This window comes from Panthera pardus, unplaced genomic scaffold, assembly GCF_024362965.1.
Source record: "Panthera pardus isolate Hobbes unplaced genomic scaffold, ASM2436296v1 HiC_scaffold_20, whole genome shotgun sequence".
In the NCBI taxonomy this organism is placed as follows: domain Eukaryota; kingdom Metazoa; phylum Chordata; class Mammalia; order Carnivora; family Felidae; genus Panthera; species Panthera pardus.
The window spans coordinates 33,684,622-33,704,697 of NW_026526766.1; the positions used below are offsets into that span (position 1 = coordinate 33,684,622).

Here is a 20,076-nt window from a genome sequence, read left to right on the forward strand (position 1 = left end):
TGGAGTTAGACAGCATAATGCTAAGTGAAATAACTCAGTCAGAGAAAGACAAATACCATATGATTTCACTCATATGTGGAATTTAAGAAACAAAACAAATGATCAAAGGGAAAGAGAGAGAGAGAGAGAGAGAGACAAACCAAGCAACAGACTCTTAACTATAGAGAATAAACTGATGGTTACCAGAGGGGAGGTGGGTGGGAGGATGGGTAGGTAAAATAGGTGATGGGGATTAAGGAGGGCACTTGTGATAAGCACTGGGTGTTGTATGGAAGTGATATATATATCTCCACCTGAAACTAATATTACACTGTATGTTAACTGGAATTTGAATAAAAACTTAAAAAAAAAAAAAAAAAAAAAGAAATGCCAAGGGGCAGGGAAGAGTTCCATGTTTAAATACGTTTCAGAAATTTCCTCTTGAAAGTTCACAATAGAAATGAGTACTTCATAGGGTGAGGAACTCAGTTGCAAAGTAATTTAACATAGTTTAACCTATACTTACCTGAATATAGAAAAAAGTCCCCACATAACATCTATTAACAACTCAGGACACAGTGTGTACATACATTAATGAGGTATCCTGAATTCTGTTCGTATACTTCTTGTAGAGCACAAAATGAGTATGAAAATAAGAACCATTAATTATGTGTACTAATAATTGTTTGGGAAATGCTCAATATTTGGATTTACAAAATTGTTATTTTTATTTCTCTTTTTGTTCCTAAATCAGGTAGCTAATAATTTCTGAATTCAGCTGTGCTTTCACATATTAAACTAAGGAAACTTTAACCAAGGGAGGATTAAGCTCCGGATGTTAAATAACAATGGTGGGCCTATGATGAATTGAGCCTTTAAAAAATAACATTTGATTTTAAAATAAATGTATTGAATAAAAAAATAGTTGTCTGCAAGCCAAAATTTGCTAAGCACAGTTTTGGAAACAAGCTCTCCAAAGAGAGAGGTTGTTTCAATAAGTGAAACCATTTTAAAACTTGATGTCATTAATAGAAAGACATTCCATGCTCATGGATTGGAAGGACTAGTATTGTTAAGATGTCCATACTCCCCCAAACAATCTACAGATTCAATGCAGTTCCTATCAAAATACCAATATAATTTTTCACAGAACTAGAACAAATAATACCATAAGTTGTATGGAACCAGAAAAGATCCCAAATAGTCAAAGAAATCTTGAGAAAAAAAGAACAAAGCTGGATGCATCACAATACTAGAGTTCAGGATATACTAGTAGTAATCAAAACAGTATGGTACTGGCACAAAAATAGACACATAGATCAGTGGAACAGAATAGGGAGCCCATAAATAAACTCACATTTATATGGTCAATTAATCTATGACAAAAGAAGTAAGAATATACAATGAAGAAGCCTGTCTCTTCAACAAATGGTGTAGGAAAAACTGTACAGATGCATGCAAAAGGAAAAAGATGGACCACTTTCTTACACCATACACAAAAATGAACTCAAAATGGATTAAAGACCTAAATGTGAGACGTGAAACCATAAAAGTCCTAGAAGAAAAAAATAGGCAGTAATCTCTCTGATATCAGCCATAGAAACATTTTTCTAGATATGTCTTGTCAGGCATGGGAAACAAAAACAAAAATAAACTATTGGGACTGCATCAAAATAAAAAAAGTTTTTGCACAGTGAAAACCATCAACAAAACCAAAAAGCAACCTAGTGAATGAGAAAAGATATTTGCAAATGATATATCTGGTAGGAGGTTAATATCCAAAATACATAAAGAACTTTTACAACTCAGATCCTCCAAAAAAGCAATAAAAATTCAATTAAAATGAACAGAGGACCTGAATAGACATTTTTCCAAAGAAGAAATCCAGATGGCCAACAGACACATGAAACCATGATCAATATCACTAATCATTAGGGACAAGCAAATCAAAATAACAATGAGATATCACTTTACACCTGTCAGAATGGCTACAGTCAAAAAGACAGGAAATGACAAGTGCTGGCAAAGATGTGGAGAAAAAGGAACCCTTATGCACTGTTGGTGGGAATGCAAATTGGTGCAGCCACTATGGAAAACAGTGTGGAGCTTCCTCAATAAATTAAAAATAGAAATACTATATGACCCAGTAATTCCACTACTGGGTATTTACCCAAAGAAAACAAAACCACTAATTTGAAAAGATATAGGCACTTCTAGGTTTATGGCAGCATTATTTACAATAGCCAAGATATGGAGAGAGCCCAAATGGCCATTGACTGATGAATGGATGAAGAAGAGGTGGTAGACATATACAATGGAATATTACTCAGCTATAAAAAAGAATAAGATCTTGCCATTTGCAACGACATGGGTGGACTTAGAGGGTATAATGTTAAGTGAAATCGATCAGACAGTGAAAGACAAACACCATAAGATTTCACTCATATGTGAAATTAAAGAAACAACAACAACAAAATGAACAAAGGAAAAAGAGACAAACAAACAAAACCAGATTCTTAAATACAGAGAAAAAACAGGTGGTAGCCAATAGGTAGGCGAGTGGAAACATGGGTGAAACAGATAAGGAAGAAAAGGTACATATTTACAGTTCCAAAATGAATAAGTCATGGAGTTGAAAGGTATAGCATAGAGAATATAGTCAATAAGATTGCAGAAATGTCATTTGGTTGCAGATGATGACCAGACAGTGGTGAGCACTGAGGAATGTACAGAATCATTAAGTCATTCTGTTGTACACTGGAAACTGAAATTATAGTGTATGTTAATTTTACTTCAATAAATTATAGTATAAAAGCCTTGATACTGTTAAGTCTTTAGACTTAGAAAGGCAGTGCAAGTTACAGATTGTAGTGGAATAAGAGAGTCCAGGCACCCTTAACCTTGAGTTGAGCAAGTGGTAGCGGGTGCCCTTTACATGATGTATGTTCACAGATATTGAACATTTACCAGAGAAAAGGTTGTCCAGGTTATTAAAATCTCTCATGTTGAATGGCAGTTATGTAATAAATTTCTTTTAAAAATCAGAAAATGAGCTGTCATTTAATAAACACTGCTTGAAATGATGATGACTGAAGCTGGGTTGACGGGTACTTAGGGGTTCATTATACATTCTCTCTACACTTGGGTATGTTTGAAAATATGAAACTAAAAAAGTTTAGGAAAAATAGATTATTTCTGTCCCTAAAATAAAGCTCTTTCCAAATGAAGGGTCCCCAAGGGGGAAAAATAACAAAGATGATGTTGTTTAGAACCATTAATGGAGTTCCAATAGCTGATATCAGGTCTAAGTTTGTTATGTCATAGCCAAACTGTGATATTATGCAGTTTTAAAAAGAGACTGTGGACATTAGTGATAATTACAGAAGTGCTACCTGATGAGATTATCTATATGGAAATGTAGGCAGAGAATTTAGCAAAAGGCATGGTGTTCATCCTAGAAACTGCTGTACCTTTGCATGTTATGTATGCCATGAAGATTCACTCTGAAAAGGACTTACATGCAGAAGTATCATTTCAAATTCTTTTAATGTCTCTATTCCTAAGCTTTTAGGAAATATAAACACATCAAAAAAGGCATACATACATAGCTCTTCTAACTGACTACATTCACAGAGCTTTTCACTGAATTCTGAAAAAAGGTATTGCTAAGCTTGTGGCTTTACTATTGTGCCCTACAAATCAATAAGTTTGAGTTTAATTGAACCAAGATAACAAATGAATTTCAGGCTGTAGTACATCAGAAAATAGTCTGAAGCCAAGTCAATCATTTCCAGACACACAAAAGAGGAATGGAATGTTAACCATAGGTTATAAAGAATTTTGTGGTTTGCAACATGATTGGTTATGATTTTTCAAATGAAAGTAGTGAGTAAGAGTCTGGACTGAGCAACACTCTCCACCTAACTGATGAGAATTCGAGCTGGGTTAAGGTTGACAAAGTGGGACTTTTAATTGATTATTATTATTATTATTTATTTATTTTTTAACCTTTCAGCACACTTCACTCATTTATCCCATTGCCTCCATCCCCTGCTTCTGGCAATTACCTGTATATTTTCCTTATCTATGAGCTTGTTGTTGTTGTTGTTGTTGTGTGTGTGTGTGTGTGTGTGTGTGTGTTTTAGTTTCATACATGAGAGATCATATAGTATTTGTTTTTCTAGAGTGACTGATCACCTGTGAACCCAAATTGGGACTGAATTTGAAGGTAGTTAGAGACAACTTCTTATTGGCTTTCATAAAACCAAAATTTCTAATCATCATCATCATCATCATCAAGAACAATTTTAATCTACCAAGTTTTATGTAGTCTTCCCATGCAGGAAAGATGTTTTTGGCAAATGTCCAGATTGTTCTTCACCTTCCTAGAGAAATAGATGCTCAGGCAAGCAAGTGATTTGCACAAATACAGTTTTAGGGCAGTCTAGCATTTCTTATATATGTAATTTTCATTTCTTAGTTTGAAAGCCAAATATGGCATGAAAGTCATGGAATTCAGAGTAGTTCTTATTAGCACACACTTACAATATAAGCTTTAAGATCTAGGAGCTTCATTTGTTACCTTGAATTTTGAAAATTACCTACTATGTATAAATTACTCCAGGAAGTTGGATTTTTATTAGGGTTCTAAGACATATGTGAAACATGCCTCATATTTTGAAACAATCCATGGTCCTCCTTTGTCCACATTAAAATCTAATGATCTTGGCTCTTGATAAAGTTTAAAGGCTGACTACTGTGACCTACTGAGATTGCATCTTTTTATATATTTACCTTCTATATTCACATATAGTATTTAACTTGAGCATAGTCTCCAGGTACAGTATAATAAAAAAACCAGTATTCTCAATCTGTATTCAGGCAACACATAGGTCACATCGTGGTAACAGCCTAGCCTCGGTGGCAAAAGGAGGCTCTGCCCACTTAGCCCTGCTTTTTATGGCTAGAGACCATGGCAGTGAGGTGAAAAAGTACACATAGGAAAAGGCACTCCAACCCTCGTCTCTTACATACAAATGTGGGGGTAGTTATGGATCCAAAAGGAAAAAAAAAATCAGGAAATAAAAAAAAAAAAGGTGATGATGGCAAAAAATTAAGTAGCAATTCTGGAAGGTATTAAACAGCATTTTCTTCTGCTTTCTTATTTCATAGATTGGCAAAATAACCTGTATTTTGGGTTATACTTGGGGTTTTGCTTTTCTTATTCCATCCCATGAAGGAATGCACCTAGTGTACCTAGCCAGGCTGCTAAGAGGAGAGCAGTAAGATACACGGGTAAATCAATGGGACTCTGCAGGGTCATCAGTGAGTGTGCTCTTTGGGCTGGAAAGGTTTGATAGGATAACACAGGGGAGGGTTCCAGTGGCTTAGTTGAGTTCTAAGCCCTCCTTCCATCCCCTCAGGTATGTACTATATCCAAAAAAAGACTTTCTGTTTGCTTAATTTATCATCATTTAGTTTATCTTCGGCACAGAAACCATTTATATATGCAGGCATTTATTTCAAGATTCTCTTCTGATTTTGGTGTCACTTCATACATTTCTGCAAGAAATTCTCTCAGCAGCTGTACTACTTTAGAAACACGAACGTACCTTATTAATGTTACTTATCAAGGCAAAGGGCTTAAAAATATTTGCTAAACATTTGTTTATTTACATAAAAGATTTCAGAGTTTTGCACAGCTAGATTTAGGGAATATAACAAACACTGTGAGTGTGTGAAAGAAATGTAAGTGATTCCAACAGATGGCATGGTCAGAAGCAAAGGGTTTCCAAGTGCAAGAAACAGCACAAATCTAAACTGAGAAGCCTGAATGGCTATAATTGTAACACATTTACAGTAGAATGGAGAAGGTCATTCACATTATGTTAAGAAATATAGGGGCAGATTCTTATCTCATGTAAGTGTGTTACAGAAAATGGGGATTTGGCACAAGGGTTACTATCAGACAATATACCACACACAGTTTTTATTTCGATTCCAGCAGAAAAACAATATTGACAAATTTCTTTCTCTCTTTGCTTCCTACTTTATTCAATAGAAGTGATAACAATAGCATCTGCTGCACTTGGCTGGAGCTTGGGATGAGGAAATTGTGGATGATGAGCCTCCCAGGCATATGGCCACTAAAGAGCCTACGCTACAGCCATGGCACAGCCAGGCTGGAGCTCCAATGGAGCAGATACATAAGGCCACCAATCCAAGCCAGGGAAGGGCTGCCAAGACAGCATGTAGAGTCATTTTTAGTGGCCTGAGTGTTTTTCACCATCACAGCTCCAGGCACCACTGCAAAAGTAGGACGAGTTTTATCGCTGACATTCTCTCCTTCTCCCTTTGGCATCCCTCTACCAGTTTCTGCTGCCCATCCTTGCTGACCACCTGGGTGCCTAGCTCATTCAGGCTGCTGCCCAGGTACTCATCAGCCCTTCTTTCAATCAGTCATGGTCTTAAAGATCTGTGACATTTAATTGGCTCTAATGCACCAAAATTACCTATTCTGACCATCTTAGTTCCTAACATAATGTCTCCAGCTGTTACATAGGTGCTTCCTTATTATTTTTCTAATTCAGCTAGAAAATGTTAAGGGAATACTTATTCAAATTAACTGGACCAAAATTAAAAGGCCTATAATCATGTGGGAAAAATACTGGACCAATAGAAGGCTGGAGTCCAGCAAGAGTCTATGGGAAAGTTGATGACCTCCTTGGGCCTCATTTCATTTTCTTATTCCTGAAAATAAAGAGACAGTGGAAATGGGAAGGGGAGAGACAGAGAGGAATAGGGCAGAGAGGGAGAGAGAGAAAAGAGAGAGGAGAGAGGGAAGGGGGAGTTGTCTGGGAAGCTTGAGATGTCCCTTTTAGGTCTATGATTCACTGTGAATGAATCATATTCCTGGAGTTTTGGGGTTTAAGACAAAGTCTATTAACCCTAATAATTACTAAATTACAGGAAGATGTAAAAAAATATTCAAGATAGGATGAAATGGGATTAAAGAGTACAAGTTTCTCCTACCACAGAAGTGGATGTTTCAGAAAAAGAATCAGGTAGCAGTTATAAAACAAATCACAAAGACTTTTCCTCCACTTTTTAAAAACCCATTTCATATGTCAACAAAAACCTGCTCTGTATTTTAGGCAGGCTTGGGGGTTTTTCTCCTTAGGAGGAAAATTTACTATGGACTTAGCCAGGCTGACAAGAGTGGAGAGAAGAGCTCCATGCGTCCAGTAAATAAGGTTCACTGATGTAGAACCTAGCGCTGGGATAAATGAAGTGATGCATCATTTGTTGCTTCTCTCATCCTGAGGTGGAGTCTGTTTCACTACCCTTTGAATCTGGGCTGGCTTCCGCCTTGCTTTGAGCAAGAGAATGTTGTGAAAGTAATTGTGTGTGACTTACAAAACTTGGCCTCAACAGGCCATGTAAGATTCTCCTTTGATCCCCAGAACCCTGAGGCCACAAGACCTGGATGCAAGGCCATGTGGGGGGTGGGAGAGACTGGCTTTCCCAAGGGCTTCCAGCTTCCTGTGAAAGAGAGCTCAGGAGAGACCAGCAGAAGATGTCGCCAGGGCCCCAAGTCAGCCCACAGAACCATGATAAATAACAGACTGTGGTGGTTTTAAGCCAGTAAGTTTGGGTTAGTATTTGTAAGCAGTGGTGGTTAAACTGATAGCTATATCCTCCATTTCAGAAAGGTCACCAATTCCTAAGGCATACAGATGTACCCGAAATATGATTATACATTTTTTTTAAGATTCAATGCTCAAAACCAGGTCAAACTTAGACAAATGAAGAAAACTAGATAAATGGAAAAGAAACTCTTTCTCAAAAAATCATAACTCTCAAAATCCTTTCAAGTGTTAAAAGGAATTTGAGCAAATAGCTGTTTAACCTTTATCATCAGAATGGAAGGGATCCAGTTTAACCCTATCACATCTCATCTAGTCTATTTAGATATATCACAAACAATAGATGCTACAAGCACCACTGTGGACCAATAAAGTCTTAATCACTGACCCTCTCTTGGTGGACTGAAAGGTGAAGAAGGATTTTTTGGGCTGTGGGAGAGGTATGGAGGGAGGTGGGATGGGAAATGAGAGAAAAAGAGAGAGAGACTGATCATGCTCCTTGGGAAGAAGGAGTACAAAAATAAATTAAATAAATAAATAAATAAACAAACAAATAAATAAATAAAATAATTTAATGTTTTCACAAAAAACTTATATTCAGGAAAATATTTGATTTAAAAATAGAGCATGCTGTCACAGAAGTATATACCCTTGAAAATCAAAGAGCAAGGGATTTTAGGTTTGGGCAGGGAGTCTAGCATCATGTCTCACCTCTCCATCCATCTAATCTTTTATCTTTGGCTTCCACTGGATGCTATAAAAGGGGACAGCCACTAAATAATATGCCACTTAACGGCATTCCTAGGGCTTATTGTTTAAACTGCCAGAATGCTGGATATTCATACCAAGCATGAATATGAAGCAATGTGCCTGATACCCTAGCAAAAAACCCCCCAGCACTTGTCAACCCCAAAGACCAGGGCCCTTAGAAGTAGCCACCTTGGGAGGCTGAAGATTTATTACTCATGCATTAATTTGCTGCCATGGTGCAAAAGTATTTTTGGAACTCCTTTTTGGCAGTAGAGTTAAGAGCCTATCACCTGTTCTTTTGAATTCTCTGATGTTGGCACATCTTCGTCGTTAAAGGTGGGTTTATTTATTTATTTATTTACTTTTTTAAGTGTCAGAGACATCTAGAGCCAAGTCTGTGGTTTGTACGGTTGGTGATCAAGGTAGGGGATATTGTTGGCTGATTTTTCAAGTAATGAGCCTAGTTCAATGTATGCTTTAAAAAGTGATTCTCAAGATTAAGTCTCATAAAGAAGTTCTCCTTGTTTAAAATGAGGATGGGGGCACCTGGATGGCTCAGTCGGTTGAGCGTCTGACTTCAGTTCAGGTCATGATCTCACAGTTCGTGGGTTTGAGCCCCACGTCAGGCTCTGTGCTGACCACTTGCTCAGAGCCTGGAGCCTGCTTCCGATTCTGTGTCTCCTTCTCTCTCTGCCCCCCCACCCCCCGCCTCCGCTCACACTTTGTCTCACTCTGTTTCTCAAAAATAAATAAATGTAAAAAAAAATAAATAAATAAAATGAGGATGCCATTCAAAGACCATTTTTCCAGCTTTAAAACTTTGAGGTGAGCTATCATTTAGATACATACATTCTGCATAATCAAAAATCAGTTTCATTGCCCTGTAGCAATGGTTCTCATGCAGGCATGAATTTCCCCCCAAGGGGACATTTGTCAATGTCTGAAGACATTTTTGATTGTCACAATTCTTGGGGCGTGCTACTGGCATCTGGTGGGCAGAGACCAGGGATCCTCATAAGTATCCTTTAAATCACAGGACAGTCTCCCACAACAAAAATTATATGACCCAAATATCAATAGCATTGAGGTTGAAAAATCTTGTCTCATAGTAACAATCTATTCTAACAAGATTTTTAAAGTGCAATGAAAATAATTATAATAATTGACTGTTTTTTAAAGTATTAAATTTAAAGTGTTAATGGTTGTCACTCACCTAGGTATATGTATATATACATGCATATGTTTTTTACTCTTCTATGTTACAAATTACATAGAAGTCAAACTCACATTTCAGAAAATATGATAGTGCTCTTTGTTGTTTGATAGTAAGAGAAACTTAAATAAGAGAATTTAAATGAGCACATACTTTATGTGGGGTAAAACACAATGATGAAAACATCAATTACTACAAACATTTATTGACTTCTTTCTATGTGGCAAATACCTGGCTAATTATCACTTTTCATGTATTATATTAATCTTTATACACAATGCTATGAGGGACATACTACTATTAGTCCCACTTTACAGGTCAGGAATTTGAGGCTTAGAAAGGATAAATAAATTGTCCGAGGTCACACGTAGTGAATAGGGCAGTTGGGATTTGATTTCTAGTAAGTAATCTAGTAAGCTGATTTCAAGTGATTTTCAAGTCAACCATTTAATGGCGCCCCCAAAGATCTGCTAAAAGCCGTATCTGTTGTGGGCTATGGGCAGTTTTGCTTTCAGTTGTAAAACATAAATTGAGCAAAATAGGAAATGGCAGTATGGTGTAGACAAAGAGGGGAGGACCTTGAATCATAAAACATGGGTTCTCACCTAGACTTTCTACTTTCTAGTTGGGTATGTGGTCTTCAGCAAGTCATTTGACTTCTAAGAGTCTCAATTTCCTTATCTGTAAAGTGAAGATGGTAATAATACACCCCTACTCTGCTTGTTGTAGATTAAATCAAACATAATGGAAAGATGCTCTGTAAATGGCCACTTTCCTACACAAATGTAATTTGGTTGCTATTCTTAGGTATGGAAGAGGAATGGAAAGTAGATAGTTTCTCCGTTACCCTTGCAGGGATTTTCATGATATACCCCTGACATATGACACTGAAGTTAGTTGTTTCTTATAATATTGGTCTCACCTCTCCTCATTGCCTTTATATCTATGTCTTTTCAAACAAATTTTCCATTTCATCAGGCAGTCAGAATACTGCCCCCAGGGCTCCAAACACCTTCAGACTGAGTTTTACATTTTACACCTACTGGGGCCATTATGCAACTCCTCTTAATATTTTCTTTGGGTTCAATTACTTTTAAACTATTTCATTGAAAGTAAGATATTTTTCTCTTATGGGATTGTGCCATCAAACTATTGAAGATCTGACCTCCTGATTTGTATCACCATGTTGTTTAATAAATTAAGAGTTTGTTCTTTATGCACAATTATTGGTATATAAGAACAGAAATTACACAGTAGTTTCCATGTGGTATAATTACTTCTCCTCACCTTACAATGTTTCCATAAATAAGAACATATTTTGTATATTCCACCCATTTTCTTATCCAGAGATGTTGGTATTTTAATAATCCAGTCTTTCATCTACAGAAGGCCAGCTTCTCTTATTACTTAATTTATACATGAAAATGAATCCCAGGTTTAAGGAAAATATGGGTCTATGGTTCACACTTGTCAGCATCTCAAAACTATCACATACTTTGGCAATACTTGTGGTTTTTGATCTAAAGAGATATTTGAATGGAACACTGGGGGAAATAAAGGAGGGAATTGGGAATGAATGGTTAACATGCATTAAACAGTTTTCCACAGCACTCTTAGCTCCTCTGGCTCACAAGGTCTTTTATTGTTATGCTTATATGTGACACTTTCCAAATCCTTTTTACCTTGAAAAGGCTATTATTGTCAATATTGGATTGACATTAGAAGTAAATGGCTATGTTATAAATATAACCTAAGTAGTTTCTTGGTTGTGCTTTCACCTATAAAGTCAAAAAGTATTATGAAGATTAGATCTCATGAATCTTTCTAATTTCACATTGCCATTTGATTTTTATCAGGCCACCCTAGTAGTCCATTGACGCTTCTGGTACATTATTGATCTATATCTAGTCCTCAGTTCCTATTCCTTCCAGTTTTAAAGACTGGTCTGATTCTATGATGTACAAGATTTAAATTATCCTTAGTTGGTCTATTTGACTTTTCTTGAAATCTTTTCATTTAGAAGACAAATTTAGGGGGTCTTGGTCTATCCCTCCTTCATATTTATTCACAAATACATTTCTTCTATGAAAATTAAGTATTCCCTTGGTCCTAAAAGGGGTTAATATGACTCAGAGTTATCATGGGTCAAGGGTTTATAACTGACTCTCTGAAATTATGGCTTCATCCCAATTTATTCATTCTTAACAAGATACAAATTAAAATCAGTTGTCATATCCTTTTGGTACTAGTAAAATATAAACCACAAATTCTATAAAACACATAAAGAACAAAGCTCAAAAGAGGAGAAAAGGGAACAAAACTTCTTTGTTTTCTAAGAAGAGTGAAACAATATGAGGAAATGTAACAAATGACCTCTATGAAAATCTAAGATTAATAAATACCTTGGAAGATCTGCTCCTTAGTTTCTTTCAAAATCAAATTTTGGGGCACCTGGGTGGCTCAGTTGGTTAAGCGTCCAAGTCCTGATTTTGGCTCAGGTCATGATTTCATAGTTTATGGGTTGAACCCCACATCAGGCTCCATGCTGACAGTGTGGAGCCTGCTTGGGATTCTCTCTCTCTCCTTCTCTCTCTGCCCCTTCCTCCCCTACCCCAGTGAGTGTGCTCTCTCTCTCTCTTTCTGTCAAAATAACATTAAAAAACATAAAAAACATTAAACATTAAAAAAACATAAAAACATTAAAAAAATAAAATTTCATAAGTAAGGAGATTGCATATCTCTGTTCATGTACTACATGTAGAGTTAGTGGTAAGTATCCATCTGACAACCATTTAGTCAGCAAACATATATTAAGGAGATAAGTGTAAGGAACTAAGGTAGTCTCTGCAACAAGAAAAGTCAGAACCAGATACTATGATGAATAAATAGGTCAAGGGCTTTGAGATAGGGCCTAAATTTACAACCTCCCTGTGCTTAATGCTTCTCACAAATAAAACACATTCTGTGTGTGTGTGTGTGTGTGTGTGTGTGTGTGTGTGTAGATTAAATGAGAAATTCCTTAAGTGCTTAGTGATACTTGGAAAACAGTGATAGGTCAATAATGGGTAGCTACTATGATTAGTCTAAAATGATTAAGGGATACAGGAGTGTCACAAACTAGCAATTACCTTTAATACATAAAGAGTGAAACAAAGGCTAGAATATGGCAATATGGCTCATTCTGACCAGGTCATCAGGGTAGGCTGAAAAAGTGAAATGCCCTCCAAGCAGGTGGCCAAATGAGAAGGTAGAGACCACCAAGTGATTTAAGGGCTGGTCGATAGGAACAGGCAACCTTGGGCACACAGTAGCTATGCTATGACTAGTTGCATGTGCTCAGGCAAGTAAGTTGGTCTTCCTTAGAGACCACAAGTTGGTCTCTGTTTCCTCTTGTGTAGAATGGGAAAATAAGGTTCCTAACTCTGAGGATGACTGGCAGGAAATAGCAATAACACATGTGAAACACTTAGAACAGGGTCTCTCCAGTTGAGAAGAAAGATTATTTGTTGTCTATTAAGGGTTCAATATGTTTATTATTATGGCTAAAAACAGGGATCTATATATATGTTTAATCATGGAATGGAGAGCATGTGAAAAAGGACATGAAAGAGTTGTAGGAAAAGGGACTTAGAAGTAGGTATGAGAAAGATAAAGGCAATTTAAAATAATTAAATTCTCATAAAAATACCACAATATAAAGAGATAAAAGTATAGTCATGTTAAAAAACAAAAAACAGTCCAGCCATGAAATGATCTTACTGCTTCTGTAAAAATTTGTAAAACACCACATGGAATTCAATTAACTTCAGAAAGCAATTATTGAGCACCTACTATGATGTAAGAGGTGGGTACAAATGTTCATAAGCCATCACCCATGCCCTCTGGGATTTCAAGGCATATATGATCCGTACACAGATAGCTAAATTTGCTAAGTGTGACCTACTTTATGAGAGTTCAGAGAACAGATTGTTTAATTCTTTCTGTGGGAAGAGGAATGAGGAATGAGCTTAAAAGGGTTTTCCAGAGTTTCAAGTCAGATGTTTATAATATGAAGTAATCCCTGTAAATGGATGAGTTGAGCTGTGTGTAAAACAATAGGGACAGGGAAGGTTTAGAAAACTGGATAGTGCATTCCACTTAAAAATTCAAGTTAAAATTAAAAAAAAATTACCACAGATGTCAATAAAATCATCTGAGGCCAGTTTGCAACCTTTGCAATGCAGGGCATGTGCTACTTGAGGTGGATTATGAAACAAGGTTGAACATCGTCAGGTAGAGAGAGGAACAGGTGACTTTCTAGAGTGGATAAATATCACTTACCAAGAGCCAGAGATGAAAGTACTTGGAATGTGTAGCTAGTGGTAGGTGGCTAAGAGAACGAACAATGAGGCATGAGGGAGACATCAGCCTAGATTATAAAGGGGCAGGAACACAATGCTAAACTCAAATTTTACCTTGAAGGCATCAAGAACCACCATATTAATTTCTATGTATCCTTAACAGTATCCTTTTAAGAATTCAAAGGTTTTTTCAGGTAGTCAAGAACAGGTATTTCTTATAATAAATGATTTTAACTCATAGTAAATGAGAACATGTTCTCTTTCACTGGGGAAAATTGGCTGTAATTACCATGGTGGAAAATATATAAATTTTTAAAAACCTATTTGATTAAATATTATATATTTATAAACATCTGGTTACTCATGGCTCAAGTCATATAGATTATTTTTAAGTTAATGCTGATTATTTTCTCTTGAGTTGTAAATATACATATAGATTTAAACTCACTCAGTAATATACCAATAATTTAAAATTATTTCATACTTCATACTATAAACTGTCCTAAATGTTTTATCATTTCATATCATTTCATTTAACCTTAATTAAATTCTTGATGTTATGGAGAGTGTTAACCCATTTACAGGTGAAGAAATAGGGGCTAGCAGATAAGAAATAAGTTGCCCAAAGCCACAGAGCCCGTCAGTGAACAATCCAGCATTTTACCCAGGCAGTCTCTCTCCAGAGTGTGCCCTCCTAATGTTGAGTTTATATGCCTGTATGAATTGACTGATGACTAGAGTTGGTCTTTCTGTGCTTGTGGCACCATTCTTCTAGGCATGAGGTGGAACCTATCCTTCTTGACCTTCCAAGGCCTTATCTATGGTTACCACACTGGGCTATCCTCCTCTTTCTTACTATTGACTGTTAGAATTTCTCTTATTCATAATAGCTCTTTTTAGTCCTGGCACATTGATTACTAGACAGAACTACTGGATAAATATGAATCTTCTCTCTTTCTGTCCTCTCCCCCCCCCCCTTTTTTTGTCTACTACCAGACTTCATTTAAAACCCCCTCCATTTTCATTGCATCTGTTTGGCAGAAGGCTTGGGTTTGAGGTTGTCACTACTTCTTCATTACAGAGAAAAAAATGTCAAATCCATCAGGAGAGAAATCTCAACATGAAATTCAGTATTTACATTCCAGAGTATTTGTGTGATTATTTACAACATGATCATGTAAATCAATATCCCTCTGTAATCAATATCTGTAATCAATATCCCTCTGTGACTTGTCTGTTGTGGCTTTCTGCAAAGTTCCTTCCTGCTTAGAGATGATTTATAAACTAGCATTTCTTGGGTCCCACATAAGCAGTTGTTGTCTGTAGTAATTTTTCTCTGCTACTCCATCAGAAGAACTGTGCTCTCAAGTTTAAACATACACTGTATCCAAGTCAAGAATTCATGATGCTTTGCAAGTATAACAGTGTGCAACATGGCCTTTCCTAAATAAAGAGGCCAAGATTTCTCACAGACTTATAAGACAACCCATGGGTGAACAAAGATAATTTCTCAGAGCTTTAGTTCATGCTGCATCTTTCCCTCATTATTTCAAAGCTGCTAATAAATTTCTTTCACCAATATACCTATTTTTCTGTTTCGTACAAAGCTTCTCCAGAGCCTCAGGCACAGCACTTTCAAATGTCAACAGCTATTAGCTCAGCACATTCATCTTTGTTTTCTTATTTCTCTGGAGTTGTTTGTATCTTTCAGGGGTGAGTCCAGGTGGCTTAACATAACATAGGTGTGTGTGTGTGTGTGTGTGTGTGTGTGTGTGTGTATGGAGGGGTGTATGTATTTTCTCAAAATAAAGCATTATAGCTATCCATCTTATCTCTCCTACTTGCCTGCAAACCTTTTTGGATCCAACTGAGTATCCAACATAAAGCATTATACCTTGGTTATGATCAACAGAACATAAATTGCATTTTTAAATAATCAATCAACCAAATTTCTCCTTTAATTTACAGAAATTGAAAGCATGTTTTGAGAGAGGGAAAATGCTATATTTCAAACTGTAATGCAAATACAATGTTTTGTGAAAACTTCCAAGTTTGCTTTCACTAAATTTTATTCCTATTATGTGTATGTATGTGTGTGTGTATATATATACATATATATATACATATATATACACACACACATATATACATATATACACACACATGTATATGTATATATATGTATATGTGCATGTGTGTGTGTGTGTGTGTGTGTGTGTGTGTGTGTATGTGCTTGTGTATACATCTGTGTGTGTGTGTATATATATTTGCATGAATTGTATTTTTGCCATTAGGCATATGAGAGCAATTTTCTTCAGTGAGCCCAAACTTTCTGTTTCCCTATCCTGTGGCCAAAATCCAACAGGAAATATTTCATACATGATCTTTAAAATCAAGTCGAGCTGGTACCAAGCAGATGCACCATGTCACCAGGCACAATGGCTCTTTGAGGTCTACAAAGAAGTATGTATAACAGAGTATAGAGACTGGTCACACTAGTGCCTGCTGAAACCAACAGGCAGGAAAACCAGAAGTCTGCTGTCATGAGGCAAAAGCATTTGCTCAAATTAATAAAAATATTTTGTAGTGTTTCAGAATCATGCGAAACACTGCAACATGGTGTCAAGTCCAGAGGAGCAAGTACTAGATTATAAGACATGGGTGGGACTCTGTCTGGCTTCCTAGCTGTCAGCACTTGGACCAAACCCTGTAGCCTCTCTTCTACGCTCTTCTCCTGATCCAACATACTGGTAATGACATCAAACGCAATAAACCATGGGAGAGTGCTTTGGAATTTGTAAAATGCTCTATAAACATAATGTGGTGTTATTAGTTTTTGTTGGGGAAAAATTGCTGGGAAAGAGAAAAACAGCTTCATCTTGTTCAAAACCTGCTAGGCCACTGGGTAACAATGACCACGGTATCATGGGTCAGGTGAATTTTATTGCGGTTATTCTGTTCTAGGTATTGTCCCCATGTTGTGTAAAAACAGATGTCACTTATAAGATCTACTTACTGTATTATACTTAAATATAATATAGGATGTGAAAGAGTTGTACTATTAAGTCACGACAGAAGTGGTTTATGATAGGTGCTTTCTTTCTTTTTTTATATACTTCCCACTGCAATTTTACTTGTCTGTGCAAGGAGCCATATTCTCTCATATTTGAATCACCCAGATTACAAAGAATTATTATAGATTATATAGTAGTATTATGGATTTTATATGGTAATATGTAGTTGGGGTGCCTGGGTGGCTCAGTCAGTTAAGCATCTGACTCTTGGTTTCAGCTCAGGTCATGATCTCAGGGTTAGTGAGTTCAAGGCCCACATCAGGCTTCACACTGACAGCATGGAGCCTGATTAGGATTCTCTCTCTCCCTCTCTTCCTGCCCCTCCCTCTTCTATAAAAATAGTTAAATTTTTTTTAGTTTAAATTTTTTTTAACGTTTATTTATTTTTGAGACAGGGAGAGACAGAGTATGAACGGGGAGGGTCAGAGAGAGGGAGACACAGAATCTGAAGCAGGCTCCAGGTTCCGAGCTGTCGGCACAGAGTTCGACGCAGGGCTAGAACTCATGGACCATGAGATCATGGCCTGAGGCGAAGTCGGCCGCCCAACCTACCGAGCCACCCAGGAGCCCCAAAATAATTAAAATTTTTAAAAAAGAAATCATTTAAATGTAAAAACACATATATAGTAGAAGATAAGTGGTGATACAGACAATGTTAGAATTAAGTAAAAAATAATAATAAAGTACACAAAATTTCAAAAGAAATGCACACTCATTACCTCCAAGTACATAAAATAAATTCTTCCAAAAAATAGGTCTTTGTATATATTATGTTAAATAAATTTGTAAAACTCAAATTAGTATATTTTCTATATGTTACTTGATAATATTAATATGTAGAAGGTATCTTTAAGCAATAAGACACTCTAGCTAAAAGCTTTTATATTTATGGTATTATTTTGTTCAGCATTTTTTTCCCTATAAACAGTAAAAAGGTTGTATCATCCCAGGTCACAAGAACTTGTCAAGCACTTCATCTACCTACCTACCTACATTTTAAAGAATATCCCCTCACATAGATGAAATTTGAATGATATTACAAGATTGATTCTTAATTCTTTTCTGTTTCATACAATTATTTATCTTTGCTCCAAAGAGAAAATAGCATGAATCACAGTTGCTTATTATCTCCAAAGGGTAATATTCATCTATATCAAATTCTGTCTATTCATATTAGCATAGGCCTCATCTGACCAAAAACAAAAGACCCCCTGTGTTATTTATAGAGACATCTACTATCCCAGAGTATCAAGAATTTGGAAAGAGAATATCTGATGAGAAACCTTTTGTTTCCTTGCAAACCTTCTGTGAGAAACACAAATGCTCTCAGTGGTTCTTACCTGCAGTGCACAACCATAGGGCCTGCATCAGGAGGGTTACAGGTTTTGACTCTGCGTAAGAAAGCTAGAAAAGGTGTAGGGTGTTCTGGAACGCCATGATCAGGCCAGGCAGTGAACTGGAATTGTCTCACTTCTCTCTTCTCACTTGACCCATTCTGTGAAGTAGGAAGACAAGGTGAGATTCTGTTTTCCTGTCCTCAGGTTGCAATGATGGGTAATAACAGGGAAGAGGTAATGTGAAAATGTGCTATCTTAATCCCTTCCCCCTACCATATGACCTTTGGGAAGACACACTCCTTAGAGATATCAATATCAAGCTATTTATAAATGACAACTATTTGCTCAGGAAGATAAAAATTCTTAGGTGAGGAGCATTACATTTTTCAGGTTTAACTATCAGGAATGCTCCTGTTATTTTTACAGAAAGAACTAGTTCTTCTATTCTTCATTTGCCAAGACTTCTGCTCAGAGTGAGAGTTCCATATTTACTGATAGATCGCTGGACAAGGAGAAAAGTTGCTGAGCGATAATGGAAGAATTATTTCATTGTTCACTGTTGCCAGTGGAATCAAGATTTAAGCAAAGTCATAAGATAATTGATTTCTCAAAAGACGCTTTCTTTACATAATGGAAAGAGGAAGGGGGGGGGGAAGGCAAACCTTGTAAAGTGCAAATGTTCGAACACAATACGTGGCCAGTTCCACGGTATCGAGTAGCGTCACCTGGACCAGCCCGTGGGTTTCTGTGCCTCTACTGGGCCAATACTGGTCACACTTCACCTAGAAGAAACAAGTGACACATTCAGGGCAGATGTTCATCAATTTCTCTATTAGCTTCACTCTGAGTTGCTGTTGAAGAAAAACAGCTTTTTTGCATTTCATTTTATGTTGATCTTTTTCTGGCACGCATTCCTGTTATCCCAATATATGTAAATTACTGCTCTGATGCCAATATAAACCACATTTTTCAAACTGGTAGGAATACTAAGCAGTAACAGATTCAATTTTCCTGGAGAAAAATAAATTGCAGATTGTTGCTGAGTAAAATAAGGAAAGAGGTATTTGAAATTTTAGAGTACTTGAAAAGAAAACACAAATTTGTTCTGGGATATATATTATGGACCACATCAGGAAGATTATGCTCAGCCATTTAAATGACATGGTGGGATAGTCAGTGTTCATCTATCAAGGCTTAAAAGGCACAAGGTATTTCATCTTGAACTATCACAATTTCCAAATACATTTGTTTAAAGAAAAGTAGAAATAATTTGTGAATCTATCAAAGCATAATAAACAACATAGCATTTTTAAAAATACAAGATAAATGGCTTCGTATCTAAAACAAATTAAATCTGTAATGTCTAGAGGGAAAAGAGCTGTGTGTTCTTTAAAAAGTCTCAGGGGGTCATACACTAGCAGTATAAAGTTTAAATAATTTAAAATTCATACATTTCAGATGAATACTCTACAATTTGTACGTGGAGTTGAACAGAAGCACATAAAAGTATTCAAGCCAATTAGTTCAACATGCATCAAAGTTGCATGTTGAATTCAAAGTCTGGAATGTGTTTCAACTTACTGAATGTGTACTTTGGGTATTAAAAAGCATAAATGATAAACACAACACTATATTTTCTAGTAAGGTCATAGATAAGAACATGTTTACCCATTCTATCTCAGATTAAAAGAAAAGGTGGGGGTAATTCTTCACTCAAATGCATTTCTCTAGGTAAAG

The 20,076-nt window shown here is 36.4% G+C and overlaps 1 protein-coding gene across 34 annotated transcripts in view; it reads right to left on the reverse strand.

The window, feature by feature from the left end:
• PTPRD (protein tyrosine phosphatase receptor type D) overlaps positions 1 to 20,076 on the reverse strand; it is a 1,374,111-nt gene that overhangs the window by 31,834 nt on the left and 1,322,201 nt on the right. For all 34 annotated transcript variants that reach the window (XM_053907924.1, XM_053907923.1, XM_053907918.1 and 31 more), the window contains 2 exons: positions 19,002 to 19,121; positions 18,343 to 18,497 (listed from right to left, as the gene is read on the reverse strand). In XM_053907924.1, coding sequence (XP_053763899.1) covers positions 18,343 to 18,497; positions 19,002 to 19,121 — 275 coding nt within the window. The remainder of the gene's footprint in view (positions 1 to 18,342; positions 18,498 to 19,001; positions 19,122 to 20,076) is intronic.